We start from the raw sequence: 19,124 nt of genomic DNA, 5'->3' as shown, positions 1-19,124 counted from the left end.
TTTTATTCATGCTAACTGGATATTTTCTTTATGTAGCATAAAAATTTGGTGGGCTAGCAATCTAAATAAGAAAATGAAATATTAGCACATGCCAAGTAGCATGAAGGAAGGGATGAGATGTGCAAGTGATTTATTCCATCTGAGAGATTTCTCTGGAGCTGACTCCTGTCCCAAGGCAATTAACTCCTCATTGATGGAACTCTTTCTAATGTATCCACTTTTTAATGTATCCTTTGTCCAACTTTCTAGTTTGCTTTCCCTCTCTACCTTAATTTCAATAGCATGCACTGAGAGCACTGTGAGATCTATACTAATATAGGGTGGTCACCTGGTAATTAAGAGAGCAAAGCTAAAGAGAAAAAACAAACACTCAGTCATCTTAGCCTCTGTTTTCATTTGCTTATTACAAGTGGCCTTGTGGCCACTTGTATATATAAAAAGAGCACCTCTCTACGAGTTGCCAACCTCCAGGCCAAACAGATCAGCTTGCCAGGATTAAATGGCCACTTTGGGAGGTGGACTTTGTGGCATTATACCTCATTGAAGTCCCACCCCTCCTCATACCCCACCCTCTTCAAGCGCTACCCATAAAATCTCCAGATACTTAGAATCATAGAATCAAAGAATTGGAAGGGACGTCATGGGTCATCTAGTCCAACCCCCTGCACTATGCAGGACACTCACAACCCTATTGCTCATCCAGTGTAACCTGCCATCCCCTTGAACCTTCACAAAATCAGCCTCTCTGTCAGATGGCTATCCAGCCTCTGTTTAAAAATTTCCAAAGATGGAGGACCCACCACCTCCCAAGGAAGCCTGTTCCACTGAGAACACTCTAACTGTCAGGAACATCTTCCTGATATTAAGACGGAATTTCTTTTGAATTAATTTCATCCCACTGGTTCTGGACCATCCTTCTGGGGCAAGAGAAAACAACTCTGCTCCATCCTCTATATCAGTGGTCCCCAACCCCCGGTCCGGGGACCGGGACTGGTTCGAGGACCAGGACCAGTTAGTACTGGGCCGCGGCTCCTCCTCATCTTCCTCCCTGACTGCTGCATCGGGGGCTGCCCTGTCACTCTGTCACCGGCTCACCTTTGGTGCTCTCCAGTGGCTGCCATGGCTGGGGCTCCTCCTCGGTGTGGCACTGCACTGCTGCTGCTGGCAGTGCCCACAGCGGGTGGCGGGAAGTCAGGGACGCTGGTGGGAAAGCAAGTGGAGCAGGGGCTCAGGTGGCAGCAGTGACATCCCTTGGAAAAAGGCCCCCTGGGCCTCAGTAAAATTGTCAAGCGTTGACCAGTCCCAGGTGATAAAAAGGTTGGGGACCACTGCTCTATATGGCAGCCTTTTAAATATTTGAAGATGGCTATCAAATCCCCTCTCAGTTGTCTCCTCTCCAGGCTAAACAGACCAAGTTCCCCCAACCTTTCCTCATCTGTCTTGGTCTCCAAACCTCTCACCATCTTTGTTGCCCCACGCTCTAGTTTGTCTACATCCCTCTTCAACTGGGGTGCCTCAAACTGAACACAGTACTCCAAGTGAGGCCGAACCAGAGCAGAGTAAAGCGGTACCATCACCTCCCATGACCTGGACATGATATTCCATTTGATACAGCCCAAAATCCCATTTGCCTTCTCAGGCACCGAGTCACACTGCTGACTCATGTTCAATGTATGGTCTACTAAGACTCCTAGATCCTTTTCGCACATGCTACTGCCAAGACAAGTCTTCCCCATCCTGTTTTGGTGAATTTGGGTTTTCCTACCTAAATGCAGAACTTTACATTTGTCCCTATTTAATTTCATTTTATTCAGTTTAGCCTACTTCTCGAGCCTATCAAGATCATCCTGTATTCAGATTCTGTCTTCAGTTATGTTTGCTACCCTTCCCAGTTTAGTATTGTCTGCAAATTTAACTTCCTAACCCAGAGCTGGCAACCCTAACTTCTGTACATGTGCAGAATGCCTTTTTCACAAATGAAGAACCTCCTTTAAGTCACTGTAAGGATTAGGACATGATGGAAGAGGGTATAATCATGCCCAGACACATCATCCATAATCACAGGAAAACTGTATAGGACCTCACTAGTGAGACAACAGAATATCCAGGCACTCTTAAATCCTATAACCTCTCACAACAGAAAGAAGATTCTTGAAGGCAGGAACTCCAAATAAATCTGAACCAAGGATAAGCCCTGAAATACTCTCACTATAAATAGAAAAGTTTCAGGTGGCTAACTGTGTTGATCTGCAGAGGGAGAGCAAGATTCAAACCCAGTCTGCTATTAATCTTGGTGGATATTGAGGTGCTACTGGACTGGTAAATAGGAAAGGCAAGTACTCTTGGGCATAAGCTACTTTATTATTCAGCAACCAAACAACCTAAGTTCTTGATAATAAGGGATGATTTTCTAGGTTGGATGAAGGGACTTAGAGGAAGATAGAACTCCAGCATTTTAGTGAATATTGCCATTCTGGTTAACAGCCATTCCCCCTTTCTCAGGTTTTCCAACACAGTTTTGGAATCTACCATATCCAATGTCTTAGGTATGTATCCTACAACATGGCCTGATAGTAGAACATAGATTTACTTTTTCATTATGTGTTTTAAGAAAGGAAAAGTTAAGGAAATCACTAGCAACACATGACATGAAGTTCCCAAGTGACATACATTTTACACTCTGAGTAAGTTAAGTTCCAAGTATCATGCCACCCTTTCCCTTAACTGAAAACTCAAGTTTGGGGGTTGCAGAATTACATTTCCCCATTATTGTCATTCCTCCTGCTATTTAGAGGCCTGATAGTGTGTTGCCAGTGTCACATAGCTGGGTGAAATATTGTTACCAGCATTAATGAGACTGTGGTTTTATGTTTGTGATGTGTAAAAATAAGGTCATCAGTAAGTGCTATACTGGAGAGTCTTACATTCTTTGTTTTGAATGGAACATCTGTCAGAGATCAACCTAGAATCAAGGGCATAGAGATCATCGCCTAGGCATCTGACACTTACAAAATCTACTTAAATTGAAAACAATAATTAACTAGCTTAAAGTGTATTGGACATACTAAAATTGCTTTATGTTTCAATACACTTAGGGTTGCCATCAGGTCTGGAGAAAAATATGTCCTATAGCAGTAGCTAATGGGTTATTTACCAGGTGAAGTTATTTACCTCCATGCAGCTTCCCTCTGTTAAAGGGAAATATTTTTTTCTCTCTCTCTAGATTGCTGCTAACTCTAAATGTATCTTCATAAGAACATTTCTGCCTGTGTCTTCCCAACATTAATATTACAAAGGTGTTTTATGTTTACAATCCGGCGATCCCATTGTATCTTTTGATTCTGCCATAACAGTGAGGATTTGGGCCCGCCCCACTCACACAGCCAGATCATTAAAAAATAATCTTATTGATCAGCTCACCAACTGCAAAGCCTTGGTAGGTTTGTAGTCATTCTTGTGTGAAAACACAATACATAATGCGGCCCTTTCCAGTCTGCTATAGTGAACACCATGCACCCACTAAGCTTTCATCCATGGAGTTTCAGGATTCCTTTCCCATAGTTCAACATACAAATGGATGGTTTCTTATTACAAGGCAACAGAGCAACATCTGTTTTTCCAGTTCCAGAATCCCAAAATCCTGGCAACAATTAGAAGAGATTGTCTATTCCAGAGAATTTGGAGGGAGGGATTAGATTGTTGTCAATACTTATAGGTGAGGGATTTTTGAAATAGTCCTGAATAAAGTTCTTTGGAACATCTTCAAGTCTGCTGTTATCTGTCCCATGTGAACCTCAGCTTTCCTGGTCTCTAGTCTGACACCTTATCCAGTATTTCATTCTGCCTTGTGATATCCTAAACCATTCCAACCAAAATAAATCTGATTACTTTTGAAAAGGAGAACCAAGAGGCATCTTATAGGGAGCAAATATTTGCTGCTGCCTGTGAATATACTTTACAACATGCAGAATTCCTAAAAATGTTCCCTCTAGAAACTAACAATCCTGCTGGACTCTCCGGCCTCACTTACCCCATTTTGGGGCCTTTGGAAGGTCAATGATAATGCAGACCAGCGTCACACTTCAGAAGCTAGGCAAACAAGTTCCATAAAAACCTAATCCAGCTATGGAAATAATTACCTTACCTAGAACAGGGTGATCTAGTACGCTCTTTGCACTTACATCATGACACTGTTGTCTTCATTACTTCAATTTATGCTAAACTATTATAATAATCTCCTTTTGGAATTGGGGGAAAAATCACTGGATTTATATTAAAATCAGCCAATGGTAAAAGGAAACACACTAACCTCTTAGAACAGCCAAAGGAACCCATTCCAGAAAGCTGGCACCAAGCTGGTCAGTCTGAAGACATGCTGCCCAGGAAACTGACAGGCTCGGCGCTGACTGAACAATATATCCAGGCCACACCCAAAGCCTTGGAATGCATCCAAGGCCAAATACTTATGGGATGCCTTTGGGAGGTGGCTTCCTTATTCACCTGTGTCACAACTGGGATTCTGAGAGGGCGTTCCGGAGAAGTTGGTGTTCTAATCAAGTCTCACACTTCCCTTTCAAAAATAAACAGCAGAGTGGCTGGGGGAGCCTCTTCTCTCCCCACCACTCAGCTCAGTAGAAGTCCAGCCCATGTAGTAACTGCTTGACAGGAAGTTCTTCCAGGATGCTGCTGAATTTTTACTAACCTATGCTGTTAAACGCTAGCCAAAAAAGAAACTCCTGCCAAGCGCAAGGTTGGGAAGGACTGATAATCCATTAAAAAAACAGCCAATTTATAATCAGATATTTATACTTAATTTTGCAGACACTATGTATTGCCTTGGGCTATCCTGAAAAATGTTTCAGTTAAAAAAATTTCAACTGCTATTCATTTCCTTAAAAAAATATTTTGTGGCTGATTGGTGCCTAGAGCTGTCATCCCAACACAGGATGAAATAAACTAGGAGTTTCAAATGGGTTCGGTTAGAAAGAGCAGTTTCTAACCTAGAAAAATATAAGTGGGAGGGTCAGATCTTTATACATGTATTCTTTCTATTTCTTGTATGTGCACAACTGAAACTTTAAACTTCAGGAATCCAGCCTTTTTGCACATGTCCTGTGCTGGCTCTCTTTTTTATGTGCTTGAATTTGCTAGAATGATAGTTATTATTCCATTTTCTGACCTGGATCTTATTAGGTAGTGAAAAGGGAGGAGGTGTTCCTTTGGCCACCAAAAAAAGGTAATTCTGGAAAATATCAGATCTGAATGCTTAACACAGGGGTAGTCAAACTGTGGCCCTCCAGATGTCCATGGACTACAATCCCCATGAGCCCCTGCCAGCGAACTATCCCTGGGTTAACAGCTACATAGAACAGGGGCTACAGTAAGGAGCAGAATAAGGTGAGTTTGAATGGGAAAAAATGGCTGGATCCAGCCCTCTGTCTGCATGCTCTGCAGGGATTCTGCAACATGAAGTATCTTCCTCTTCCACCACCCTTCCTCTTTGTTCTAAAACTACTGTACAAGGTAAATAATGTTAATTAAGGTAAATTATCCAAATGAGGAAAAACTGCTGGCCAAAGCTCAAGTAAACACGTACCTCTTACTATATAATTACTTGATTTCATGAAATGCATCATCCCACAGCATGTGCCAGTCTGCGCTGATCATAGTCAGTACCACCTTCATCAGCCAGCTAACTCCTCGTGAGACCTTTTGGTCTGTCAAAAAATATTTTTCTCCCATTAAGTATATCACTCTTGTGCCGATTTTTGTCTCAAAATTATTAGCGATAACATAATTTGCTCCAGACTGTTAACAAAGGTTTAGAAAAGCAATGCTGAGAGCTGATTATATTATAATCCTTTTATCCCATGGACAAGGCAACGGTGGTGTACAACACACTGTTCACATACATTGCTCCCCGAATGGCCACTGAATGACAACCTGGATTTTGTGGCTGTTCTGCTGGTGAAAGCAGATTGCTTACTTCTTTTCCCCATGATCACATGATCTGTCTCCCTGCTTTGTCTCCTTTAACAAACAGGATTCGAGGAGTGTCTAAAGCCACTATGGTGAGGTAGTGCATCCTGGGACGCCGGAGAGCTGAATAAGCAGAGGTGAACCTATGTTCCAATCAGCAGGTGTTAGGGTATTTGTTTGATTGTAAGCCGTGATTTCTTCGGGTATTATTTGAGTTATAGCCTTACTGCTCCAAATCCCAGCATCACCAGTGTGTGAAAACCGAGAACTGATAACCAGACTTCTTTTAATGATTACGATGATATCCAACTCTTTCGGAGAATTAGGGGAGAACTAATTTCAGGATAAAGAGCCTCTTGTGGTGCAGAGTGGTAAGGCAGCTGTCTGAAAGCTTTGCCCATGAGGCTGGGAGTTCAATCCCAGCAGCTGGCTCAAGGTTGACTCAGCCTTCCATCCTTCCGAGGTCGGTAAAATGAGTACCCAGCTTGCTGGGGGGTAAACGGTAATGACTGGGGAAGGCACTGGCAAACCACCCCGTATTGAGTCTGCCATGAAAACGCTAGAGGGCGTCACCCCAAGGGTCAGACATGACTCGGTGCTTGCACAGGGGATACCTTTACCTTTACCTTTAATTTCAGGATAGTTTTACTTTTGCAAATAGTAAAGACCTAAGATAAAGATTGCATTAGGATATTTTCCACTTACAGAGGGCATTATAAAACATTCTATATAAGATCATAAAGAGTCCTGCTTGAGAAGACTTCTGATTCCTCTCATTCAGAATTCCATTTTCGAAGTGGTCAACCAAATGCCCTGGAAGGCTTACCAGCAGGGGACAGAGCTACAGCCGCTCCCTTTTGATACTCCCAGCAACTAGTATTCATGGGCACCCTGCCTCCAACTATGGCAGTTTTATGTAAGACATGAGCTGTCATGTGCATGCACACTTCTTCAGACGATGAAATGGAAATCACTAGACTACATATCTAAGGAAAGAGTAAATTAGCAGTAAACCAGTAAACAGCATCATGAAAATATCCAGCAAATATGCTGTATAATGATATTTAGCTGATTCAAGAGCCTTGCTAGAATAACAAAGTGAGCTTATAACATTATCAAGTTACTAGTTCTTTGGGTTCAATTCCAGGTTGAAAACATAGTAGAGGGAATAAAAAGTTCCATGATTAGTAATTAAAGGCAGGCGAATTCCAAGTTGTTATTAAAAGGGACCTTTTAACTTTTCCTGCTACTTCAGACCAATGTGCTGCCCACCAGAATCTGTCTCTAACCATGGTTCTATTTAACAAGCATTGCTAAAAACCTAGGGGGAGGCTGAGGTTTGCTACTAGGAGAGCTAGCTTGAGCACTGAACTTGAGGGTATTGGATCATAGACTGGGGACTGAAATCATTAGCAATAACATATTAGCGATAACATATTTCTGACTGAAGCATCTGTGCCTTTGCACCCCATCATCAAGTTGTTACCAATGGATCACTCCACAAGGATGACACCAAAGGGAATACTCCTTCTGGGACATCCCTTCAATGAATCATTAGGGTGAGAGCTAGAGAATGTAGGTTTTATTGCTTTGTGCTAATGGATACATAGAAACTGGTTTATTCTGTGGTTAGAAGTTAGAAGTGGGGGAGGAGGTGGCATTATTCAATTAACTGCAAGCTGAGCGGGATATGGTAGTGAACAACAAATGTGAGATGAAGGAAGCTCAGATCTCTACCAGTGCCTCAGTCAAGTTTCTCTCATCCAATTAGGCCTGAACCATCTAATGTTGAGAATCACAGAGGTTTTGATCCTGTGGGACAGCCATGCCAAGTCTCCTCTGAGTGAAGCAACTCAAGACTAGTGCCTCCATGTCAACCATGGGACTTTCCAAGGATATCTTAGTCTTCATACATAAAGTAATTAAACTCGAGGGCTGTAAAAGCATGGCTTGGGATTGGAGCAGATCTCAGTAATCTTCTTTCAGGGTCCAACTAGTTTCAGAGTTCCAGAGTTTCAAAAGCTTTGCAAGAATAGGAGATCAATTTGGATGCTTTAACCCTAGAGATTGATATATTCCTGATGGTCTTTAAGGAGTTTCTGGTTCACATGGCATGGTCCTTGTTGATATCTTGAATGCTGAGATGGTCTGACTGGTCAGCATCTTAAGGCACATTCTACCATCATGCTGATCTTAAATAACACTTTGATTTACTCCCATCTTAGGCAAGCAGCATTGATGGACAGGTAATAACAAAAGAAAAAAACCCTGCAGTGATTATGTCTGGAATCATCTGTGATGATTATGGTGCTGACATTTATGTACGTCTCTGTTGTGAAACCTCTGTTTGGTCTGGCAAATATTTAAACAATTAATGGGCAACTGCAAACAGCCCAGTTTTGATCAGGGTGGTTTAGTAAGTAATGGCCATATAGCTTGTTAATTCTTGCATGGAATGTATTATCTGAACTGATTTCAATCCAATCTGAGCCCCGGTTTTGGAACTTGATTGCCCTGACAGGTGGCTTTCCTCAGTGAGGATGCAATATTGACCTCTTAGCAACTTTTGACACTACTGACCTTCTATCAGTCTGAACCAGATATCTTGAGGTGAGTATTTGGGGCACTAAGTTCTAGTGGTTCATGATTTACCTGGAAAACTCTTCCCTTAAGGAGATCCTGGGGAACAACTGCTCAGTCCTGTGAGAGCCAAAATACAGGTCATGCATGGTTCTAGTCTGACTCCACTGTTGTTTGACAACTACATGAAACTGACAAGAGATGTCCAGGGAACTGGCATGAAGTACCAGCAATATTTGGCATCTGGCTCTATTTCTTTCCTTCTTTTAGCTGTGTCAGGAAGACATCTAACCAGTGGATATCCTGAGCCACTGCATGGGAGTGGTACTGGACTGGATGTGAATAAAAAATGAAAGTCTGTCCAGATGGGGCTGAGAAGATGTTGGTTGATAATAAAGCCAGGTGGGGATCAGGGAACTGGCCTGCTTGGATTTGGCTGCATTTTCCTTACTGCTGCATTCCCCCTGTAGACAAGTTATTAGACAGGTCAACAGGTAGAGGTGCAGATCTTTGTAGCACGCCATGCATTAAACAGTTTTAGCTGATCCACCATCTACAGCCTTTCTTCAGAAGGCATGATTTGATTTAAGTTATTTGGGCTGAATTACTGAAGTATCTTTTACAAGGAATTGTCTTAGAAGACTGGGGCTTTCAACTGATTAAAAATGTGTGTCCTCATTTCCTTTGTTCTTATTTTCTTATCTTTAGAGAAAAGGAAGGAGGAGCTTGAGACGGTAGGCTTGCACAAGGCTCATTTGCTGCACAGGAGAAGAGCTGCTGTCTCCTATACAAATCTGCCTGCTCTTTTGAAATCATTGTCAAAGGCTGTGCTCTGGGTGTTCCAACCAAGGCAGTGAGGCTAGCCAGAACCAGAAGTAGGGCATTTGTTGGGCCACCGAGGTAAGTTACTGGCTCCCCACAGTGACTGACAGGTGCCAAGCTGCCAAACATTTAGGTGCCAAAAGGAGACATTGTGATTCTCTCACATTTTAGGAGGCTGCTATGCTTGCATAATTTTTATGAATTTTGCTTGTGTTTACTCAGCCTGATTTTTATGCTGCTTGTTTTCCTGCTTTTAATGCATTGTTATTATCCATTGGTTTATTCACATATAGACAAATTGTATATCATTAAGAGCATATCATTATGGAGGATGAAGGACAGAAATATTCTAAAACAATTTGTCTAACCCCCTTTTATACCCATCTAAGCTAGCAGCCATCCCTGTATCCTGTAACACTGTGTATATTTACACTGAACGTTATTTATGCTTCTTCATACAGCACATAATTAGAGGACTTAGTAATCTTACCTGTTTTAACCATCAGTAAGGGCAAAATTCTGGTTAACAAGTGCTGTATATGTGCTATGACAAAGCTGTTCATATCAAACACTTATTTTTGTCCAGAGATTTTTAAAATTAAGATTTCAATCTTTATTACGCTGGGACCTCCCCATGCCCCCCCCCTCCCCAAAAAAACCCTCACCCCTCTAGTATGGGGTCAGGAGAAACTTTCATATGCTGCAGAATTAACCAACTAAATACAAGTCCAGCTACACTTAAAAGACCAACAATTTTTTCAGAGAACGAGCTTTCAAGAGTCGTCACTCCCTTCTTCCCAAAGAAATTAAATTCCAGTCGCATTTTAAAGACATTTATTCTAGCATAGAATTTTGTAAATCAGAGCTCATTTTGTCACAGGAATAAAGTGCCCAGCTGCTAGATTTTTTCGCATTCAAGTATCAGAACGGGAGCAGGGCTGATTCTGCACTTACTTTGTTTATTCCGTTGTGGATACTGCTGAATTCTAATCAATTTGAATTCGGGTCTTCCTCTATTCCCCCCTCCCATTGAAATGGAAAGTGTTCTGCACTCAGTTGTGGAAGCTCACAATGGGGGGGGGGGGAGCCAAGTGCAGCAGGAGTCTCTTTCTTTTCTTGAACGGGGGGGGGGGGGGTTGGAGACAGCAGAGGAGGGGGAATAAATCCAAAGGCAAATCTCTGCTGAGAGAAGTTAGGGCTTCTGGAGCGCAGTCACTTTAAGGGAAGCCTTGCAACTGGGAAGACTTTGAACTGACGCCCTGGCCAATCAGGGAAGACTTCCTTGCTACATCATTTGAGGCAGCAGGCACAAAGCAGAGTTATTTCACAAAGAGCATAGATCTGCACATTTACTCATGGCGGTTTTTGAAGTATTGAGGCTTATATCCACTCCAGGATATCACTGGGGAAAGATAGGGTCACCACGAATTAATCATGTTTGTTGCAGAGGGAAAATTTAAAGCACCCAAAATCAAAATGCAAATCAAATTCAGTGTAGACGGGAAGGATTCATTTGAACTGGGACTGTGTAACAAGCCCCGTGCAGACTACACCCAGGACTAGAGAGAAGTTATATGGAAAGGCCAGTATAAAACAAGAAACAATCAAAGAATAATAAATCCATTTGGAGTGGGTAAACACCACACCTAGCTGTTGATAGACTGGGCAGGAGTACCTTAAAATTTAATTATGGAAAATACAGTGAGAAACATGCTAAACAGATTCAACACAGCAGTACAGAGACTATAGAAAGATACAGCTGTAATTAAACACAGTTCAACCATTTCCTATTTCATAACTTCGTGTTTCCTGACTAGCAAATCTTTCCTAGGTAAGGAATGCTGTGTCTACACTACCTGTGTTTTAGTGTTATCAAGTGTTGATCACTATAACACACACTGTGTGGGGCTGCCTTTGAAAATCTCTTAGAAACTTCCAGTGATGTAAAACATTTAACCAAAAGTGTTGATATTGGCACACCTCAGTGCTGTTTTTCACCTTTAAAGCACAACATGTTCTGGCCCAAGGTATGGAAGGAACCTCTCTTTCTGTATAAACAGCCTGTCTATGTGGTACAACTAGTTGATTGCCTAGGGTTCTAATGCATGGGGGCACCAGAAGAAGCTCAGGGCAGATCTTTTCAGGAGCTCAATTAGTTGTGGCAAGTGAAAGCCCTGGGCACTGCCCCAGCACTGACACTCGTGGACTGCATGATCAGCTGCAGTGCTAGAGGCTAAGGTGTGCTCTTCCTGCCTGCCTTCCCCTGCCCCATGGCCTGCCCTGCTCCCCTAATGGAGGGAGAAAGACTAAACAGCTGCTGACCTCATGCCACCCATCTCATACCAGCAGCACTGACTCCTGGCTCCACACACATCTGGATCCTGGTGGCTATGCATGTATCCAATTCATGGTGGCGGTGCCTCCAGATCAGGATGGGAAGGGCAAAGTCATAGACCACCTTGGCCATTAAAACTCTTGAACCTGTGTATAAACCTGTAAGTCTATTGAAAGCTTCCTCAGATGTTCTTCTCTGGGTTTCCCCACATCTAAGGTAGATGTTTATAAGAACATAAAGAAGAGCCCAGCTGGATAGGCTTACCATAGTGTTTTGGGTAATTCCTAGATCTACCCTATGCCACTTCTGGGTTTTTCCCAGACCTGTGATCCATTTAGTCTTGTATCTTGTCTCACACAGTGGCCACTGAGTTACTCTGGAGGGCCAACAGCTGGTCACAGAGGTTGAGGCCTTCCCCTAAGCTTACCTTCTGGCAATGACTGGCCAATGATTGGGCATACAATCTATCTGGACTATGGTATTCATGACTGCTTAACTGATTGCTGTATGTTGATATCCTAATCTGCTGCCTTATATATAAGGTTGCAAGGTCCAGCCTTGCAACCAGCAGGAGACCTGGAGGCGGCAGAGACACTTGGAAAACCCATATGTGACATGAAAACTCTCAAGTAATTCCCAGAACCTTCAGTTTTCTCTAGGAATCATTTAAAAATTCTGTGGTTTTACTGGCATTCCTACTTATACTCATGTTCCAGAACTGCTATTTTTATCTTGTTCTGACTTACTTTTCTGCTATTTTATACTTCTTGGACTCTATTTCAGTTTCTGATTATTTTGGTTAAATTAATCCAAAAAGTTTTACACTATATTCATTATTGTAAGCTTTACTGAATGTATTGTTGTTGTTGTTGTAACTTGATCATATCTGGGCCCCACGATTGTTCAAAGACTTTAAAATACAACTACCATCACCAGAGTGGGGTAGCTACATGTTGAAGTTTGACTTTGTTTTTAAGGATATTCTTACTTGCAGCAATAGAGTCAGTGGGTGGAGATAGCAATTTGTATCTTGGTATATGGGCATATCTATGCATCCATCCATTTTTGCCCTGCCCTTTTTCTAAGGAAGCTCAGGACCACATAAATGTTCCCTTCACATATGGTGTATTTATCTAGATGCCCACATAAGAAATACATACATATGTTAACAAACAAAGGGACTTAAAATGCCTGATTTACAGGGATATGAGACTGCAGTCTCCTCAAGATTTCCCAATAATGATTAAAGAAGAGGGGAGGGTAAGATACCATTGCTGTCCAATCCTTCCATGTTTCCTTGTGCCAGTGAATTGGAGGGCAGAGTTCCTATGATAACCAATTGGCCTATGATAACCCATTGAGTTTCAGGGTCCAAGCAGGGAATTGAACTTCAATCTTCTCAGTCCTACTCCAGGACAGATAGCTACAACTGGGGAGATCTTGAGAAAGAACAGACTACCTTGTTTAAAAATTTAATCACCACTTTCCTGTTCATCTTTTCTAGACTTGTTGAATAACAAATAAGAACATACATTAACAAAGTACAATCATCTTTAATTTAAGCTCATCATTTATGAGTCACTGGTTCATGAGTGACTTATAAGGCAGAACTTTCTTATTCAACAGAAGCAACAAACATGATGGACACATTGTCTTGGGGGCATCATTAGCATTTAGGATTTATCTCTAGCCTTTCTCCTACTTTATCTGACACACTAGTCTGAAAAAGAGTCTTTAATCTTTATGATTCTTGCTCTAGTGGTTTTAAGAATTACAAAAAAAATCAAAACCAAAGATCAGCAATGATACAGAAGAGTTAATAGACCTCTGTTAGCTAATCTCTACTCAGAGGAAAAGAAAGGTGATAACAGAAGATAAGGGGCATTCAACCAATTGCTTAAAAGCAAAAAACCCCTATTTTACAGTAAATTCCACAAATTTCCATGGAACATGCTTCTATGTGTGCCTTCTTAGACTGTTGGAAGAGACACAAATGGATCATGTACTGTAAAAAAATACAGGATAACCTTAGAAAGACATTACCAATATATGCTTTTGCATATAGCAAGTTTTCTGGGGTTTCTTGATGGCTCTGGAAAGGTTTCCTGAATGGGTGGGAGTTAACTAATTTTTCAAATATATTTTTAAAATTTGTTAAAAATTTATCAGTGATACGACCATAAATGATCATGGCAGCCTGCCCCCCCTCACACACCCAAAATGGCCACTGATGGGCCTGGACGGGGCAGGAAAGGGAGGGGTCCCAGGTAGGCGAGTACACAGCTATGATGCCACTACTGGGGTTTATTGAAGCCTGAAGAATGCGTCAGGGGTTTCTTAATGGTAAGAAAGTTGAGAAGGGATGGCATATAAGTTTCCAAAAAAGATTTGTCATAGAATCATAAAATCATAGAATAATAGAGTTGGAAGGGACCTAAGGGTCATCTAGTCCAACCCCCTGCACTATGCAGGACACTCACATCCCAATAGCTCATCTACTGTAACCTGCCACCCCTTTGCCTTCACAGAATCAGCCTCTCCATCAGATGGCTATCTAGCCTCTGTTTAAAAATTCCCAAAGATGGAGAACCCACCACCTCCCGAGGAAGCCTGTTCCACTGAGAAACTGCTCTTTCAGGAACTTCTTCCGGATGTTTAGATGGAATTTCTTTTGAATTAATTTCATCCCATTCGTTCTGGTCTGTCCCTCTGGGGAAGAGAGAACAATTCTGCTCCATCCTCCATATGGCACCCTTTTAAATACTTGAAGATGGTTATCAGATCCCCTCTCAGTCGTCTCCTCTCTAGGCTAAACAGACCAAGCTCCCCCAACCTTTCTTCATACTTCTTGGTCTCCAAACCCCTCACCATCTTTGTTGCCCTCCTCTGGACACGTTCCAGTTTGTCAACATCCCTCTTCAACTGGGGTGCCCCACTGAACACAGTACTCCAAGTGATGCAGAACCAGAGCAGAGTAAAGCGGTAACATCACCTCCCGTGATCTGGACATGATACTCCGTTTGATACAGCCCAAAATCCCATTTGCCTTCTTAGCCACTGAGTCACACTACTGATTCATGTTCAATGTATGGTCTACTAAGACTCCTAGATCCTTTTCACACATGTTACTGCCAAGACAAGTCTCCCCCATCTTATATTGGTATATTTGGTTTTTCCTACCTAACTGCAGAACTTTACATTTGTCCCTATTGAACTTCATTTTATTCAGTTTAGCCCACTTTTCACCCTATCAAGATCATCCTGTATTCTGTTGCTGTCTTCAGTTGTGTTTGCTACCCCTCCCAGTTTAGTATCATCTGCAAATTTAATAAGTATCCCCTCTAATCCCTCATCCAGATAATTTATAAATATGTTGACCAACACAGGCCCCAGGACAGATCCTTGGGGTACTCCACTTGTCACTCTTTTCCAAGAAGATGCTGATCCGTTAACAAGTACCCTTTGGGTATGATTTGTCAACCAGTTATTGATCCACCTGACAGAATTAGGATCCTTACCGCATTATCAAGCTCCTTGAACAGTGTATTCCACTGTAAAACAGTTGTTATCACTAGGATGCATTCAAATTTTAGTTGAATTAACCCTAACCCTAACCCTTGACAAAAATTAAGCTAAATTTCCCCAATCTGTCATAGAGCTTGCGTTCAATTAGATCTATGTGTGCAGAGGACAGGATGTGCAGTAATGGTTTTAAACTATGTATAGAATGGTACTGGGGTAAAAATTCACAGAGTAGTTCAGCAGTGTAATCGGCTGCCTAAGGAGTTGGGGAGTTCTCCCTCAATGCCAGTCTTTAACTAGTTGGAATGGCAACTGGAGCAAGCACTTTAACTTAAAAACATTTATAAATAAAAAATAAACATAATGAACTTTATGAGGAATAAACAGATCTGTAAGAATGAATGGATGTACCCTGATCCTCATTTTACACAGGCCAGTAAGCTTACCACTGCTCTTTTCAGTTCTTGTACTGAGTTTCTACCACAACAGATATGAATCTTAAAAAAACAGAGTTAATCCTTCCTTGGAGAACGATTCTGAGGCAGATAAGGTTGGGTTTTTAAGCCATTACCTGTCTGTCTAGCAAAAATATGTGTATATAACACTTCCTCTAAGGCTTTTGTTTGCTTACTGTTTTCACCAAAAATTAATCTTTATTTACCTGAGCAGGGGTGCTATAGGGGAATTCTGTTTTCTCATTGTTCTGGCCTGCCACAGATGGATTGCTGGAACTGATGAGAACAGGAGAGCTGATCTTCAAAGACTGCTGCTCTGTGGGCGAATGAACCATTCTGTTGAGAGTATTTAAGGCAGTGGTAATTGAGAATTGCTTCATGCTCTTCCTTCTAGATTCTGATCCTTTGCAGAAAGCAGGGGACTCCATGCATTTTGCTCTAGGCAAGGATCTCCATGAAGGTGAAGAAGGAAGAATTTTGCTTGTTTGGAGGAGTTGTCGTGCTGTCATATTGAGCTGAAATAGGGGGGGGGGGAAGGAAAGAGTGATTTCTGTGACCATGGAAGCCCATTATTTGATTTAATATCTTTATTAAAATGAATAGGTTTCATGATAACCTGGTATGCTGAACATGAGAATAATGTAGATCAGTGGTTCTCAAATTTCCTAATGCCGCAACCCTTTAATACAGTTCCTCATGTTGTGGTGACCCCCAATCATAAAACTATGCAAGTGTTCTTTCACAGAAATTAAACCAAAACTGACCAATAGTGTGAAGATCCATTGTTTATGATTGTATCTTGTTTTTTTTTGGGGGGGGGGCGGGTTCTCAGTTGAGCTTTGCCTTTTGTCCCACCATGCCAATCTCGTTCTTTTCTGCTGCACCAGGCAGACGAACATTTGATCTTAATTTACCCCTCAAGGCATTTGAGTGGATGAAATGGAAGAGGAGCAATGTCGGCCACTTTGGACTCCCTTGGAGAGAAGGGCGGGGTATGAACCGAGTAATGAAAACCAATGATTTGGAAGAACAAAAATTGAGTCCAGGGGCACCTTTAAGACCAACAAAGATTTATTCAACTTTCATGTGCAGGCATACTCCCTCAGAAAAAATTGATTTGGACACATCAGTAAAGGGATATGGGCCACTTTAGGTCGCCCTTGGAAAGAAGGGTGGGAGAAGCCAAGAAAACCTGTGATTTGGAGAAGGAAACACAGGCAGGCCCGAGAGCAGAGCTTTTCATTGCTTCTGGGCCAGGCATATCTGAGGGGCAGCATTGTTTGCCTTTTCTTCTTGGGGTTCTGTTTCTTTTAAAAATTGATTTTTACAGTTCTTTCTTTCAGTTTTCAGTTTTACAGTTCTTTCTTTCAGTGTTTTGTTCTGGGGGGCACTGTAGCCCCCAGTTTGGTAGCTGTTGTACTTGTTGTAGTAGGTTGCCAACTTTGGGTACTATTCTTCTGCTCTGGTTTGCTGGCCTGGGGGGCACTGTTCGGTTCTCCTGCCAGAGCTGTTCTCACAGAGCAGTTCTGTCAGTGCTCTCTCAGGGTGTCTGGCATCAAGAGAGGAAGGGAAGGCAATTGTAAGCCGCTTTGAGACTCCTTTGGTTAGTGAAAAGCAGGGTACAAAAACGAGCAGCTATTCATCCTCTTGACTTTTCTGTATTAATTGGGAGGGAGGCTGGATGGGAGAGCCTGTGATGATTGAGCATGGATTAAGTGTTTAGGCCACCCTGTAAATTTACCAGTAGCCTGCTGCATTTCCCACCCTTGGCTTATATGCAAGTCAATACGTTTGCCGAGATTTTGTGGTAAAATTAAGTGCCTCGACTGCGGGTCGGCTTATATGCGAATATATACGGTAGGTTGTTTCGATAAGGAAGTAATTGCAAAGTAGTTCTATGTTGTGGTTTTCAAATGATTTAAAAAGCTTGCCCCCTCCCGCTATTTTCAGCTCTTTGGTTATCTCAGTTCTCAGTTTCTTCTTTTTCCCATTGATCAATGTGTCCAGCTGAGTCTTGGGCATTCCTCCTGCCTATACTGAGGAAAAAAACTCATTGGCTGCTACTGCTCATAAAGCCCGCTCTTGAGATTAAGCAATGTACATTTGAATGCTAGAAGCTTTAGTTCTTTGTAGACATTCAGTAGACTGTCCTTACCTCCACAAACAAGATGGGGAAAACGCCAGTTTTGTCACCCAATTTGCCTTCTGCCCAGTTCTCATCCACACGGCTGATTACAGTGATTATATCACCCTGAAAGCAAATGATAGATGGTTACCAACATACTGGCCTGTGCTTGGTAGATAACAGATGGGCTATCCACCAGCATTAATGATCTTTGTTGAATAAATCTTTATTGCTCTTAAAGATGCTATTGGACTCAAATTTTGTTGTGCCATTTCAGACCAACATCTGCATTAATGTGAGAGATGAACCATGGCAACTCTGGCTTGTATATCATTGAAATGTGTGAAAGAGGGGGGGGATACACAGTGATATTGACAAAGTTAAGAAATTTAAACACAGGAAAGTAGTCACTTTTCCAGTCTTACCTTCTTCAAAGTTTCATACACATCAAGCCTTCTTCCCTGTCTAGATGCTGCACACATCCTTCTGGCCATTCAGAACAATCTCACAGAATTGAAGAGGGAGCCAGTCAAGAGCTACACACATGGTTTTAGTACAAAACACATTCTCTTTTGGAGAAACTCTCATGCTTCTTGAAATCTCACCACAGGCTGCACAATTTGTAAAACCACAAAAAAATCTGACTCGGCTCTGTTTCTAAGACTGCAAGGTGATAATTGTTTAGTGTTAAACAAAGCTAGTGATTTCTATAAGTGCAAAAAAAAGGATCTAAAAAAAAGTGGTTTTGCAAAAATATTTGAAAACAGCTTTAAACACAGCCACAGTCAAGCTGTAATCCTGACTCATATAACTCTGAAACAACAATCAGGATGCCCCTTGTAGGAAGATCCATCCTATGCAGAGCATAAAGAAAATGGCACTTTGTTACAGGTAACTGGACTTACTGATGAGAAGAAGAGACAGCGCTATGGTCTGTTTTGTAGTTGTGGAAAGGTAGAAATGAACTCTTTTGACTGCTGGGGGTTTCAGCAATGTATTGGCAAAGAAACTACTTCAATTCTCCAGTGATAACCTGAGTTGCTGCATAGAACTGCTTTAAATAAATAAATGGAAGTAAAATTGACCTTTGCCAGCCACAGGTGTGGTAGTATATCCCTTTCCCCTTGTCAGCCACAGGTATGGTAGTATATCCCTTTCCCCTTGCCGAAACAGCATCTGCTTGTACATATGGAACAGTAAAGGATTTTAACTGTGCAGTAGGAGTAGAGATGAGCTCTGACTCCAACAGCAAACAAAATGAATACCCATCAAAACAAAAATAAATGAAGAAAATAAAACAGGAGGA

At 41.9% G+C, this 19,124-nt stretch overlaps 1 protein-coding gene across 3 annotated transcripts in view; it reads right to left on the bottom strand.

The window, feature by feature from the left end:
- The window catches only part of SH3RF2 (SH3 domain containing ring finger 2), a 152,711-nt gene that overhangs the window by 45,624 nt on the left and 87,963 nt on the right, over positions 1–19,124 (bottom strand). For 2 of the 3 annotated variants that reach the window (XM_077326965.1, XM_077326966.1), the window contains exons 4-5: positions 17,849–17,944; positions 15,900–16,208 (exon numbers count right to left, since the gene is read on the bottom strand). In XM_077326965.1, the coding sequence (XP_077183080.1) occupies positions 15,900–16,208; positions 17,849–17,944 (405 nt within the window). The remainder of the gene's footprint in view (positions 1–15,899; positions 16,209–17,848; positions 17,945–19,124) is intronic. The other variant, XM_077326967.1, reaches the window with a different exon arrangement.

The sequence above is a fragment of the Paroedura picta genome, chromosome 3, assembly GCF_049243985.1.
Source record: "Paroedura picta isolate Pp20150507F chromosome 3, Ppicta_v3.0, whole genome shotgun sequence".
Lineage (NCBI taxonomy): Eukaryota > Metazoa > Chordata > Lepidosauria > Squamata > Gekkonidae > Paroedura > Paroedura picta.
This window is presented reverse-complemented; position numbering and strand designations above follow the sequence as displayed.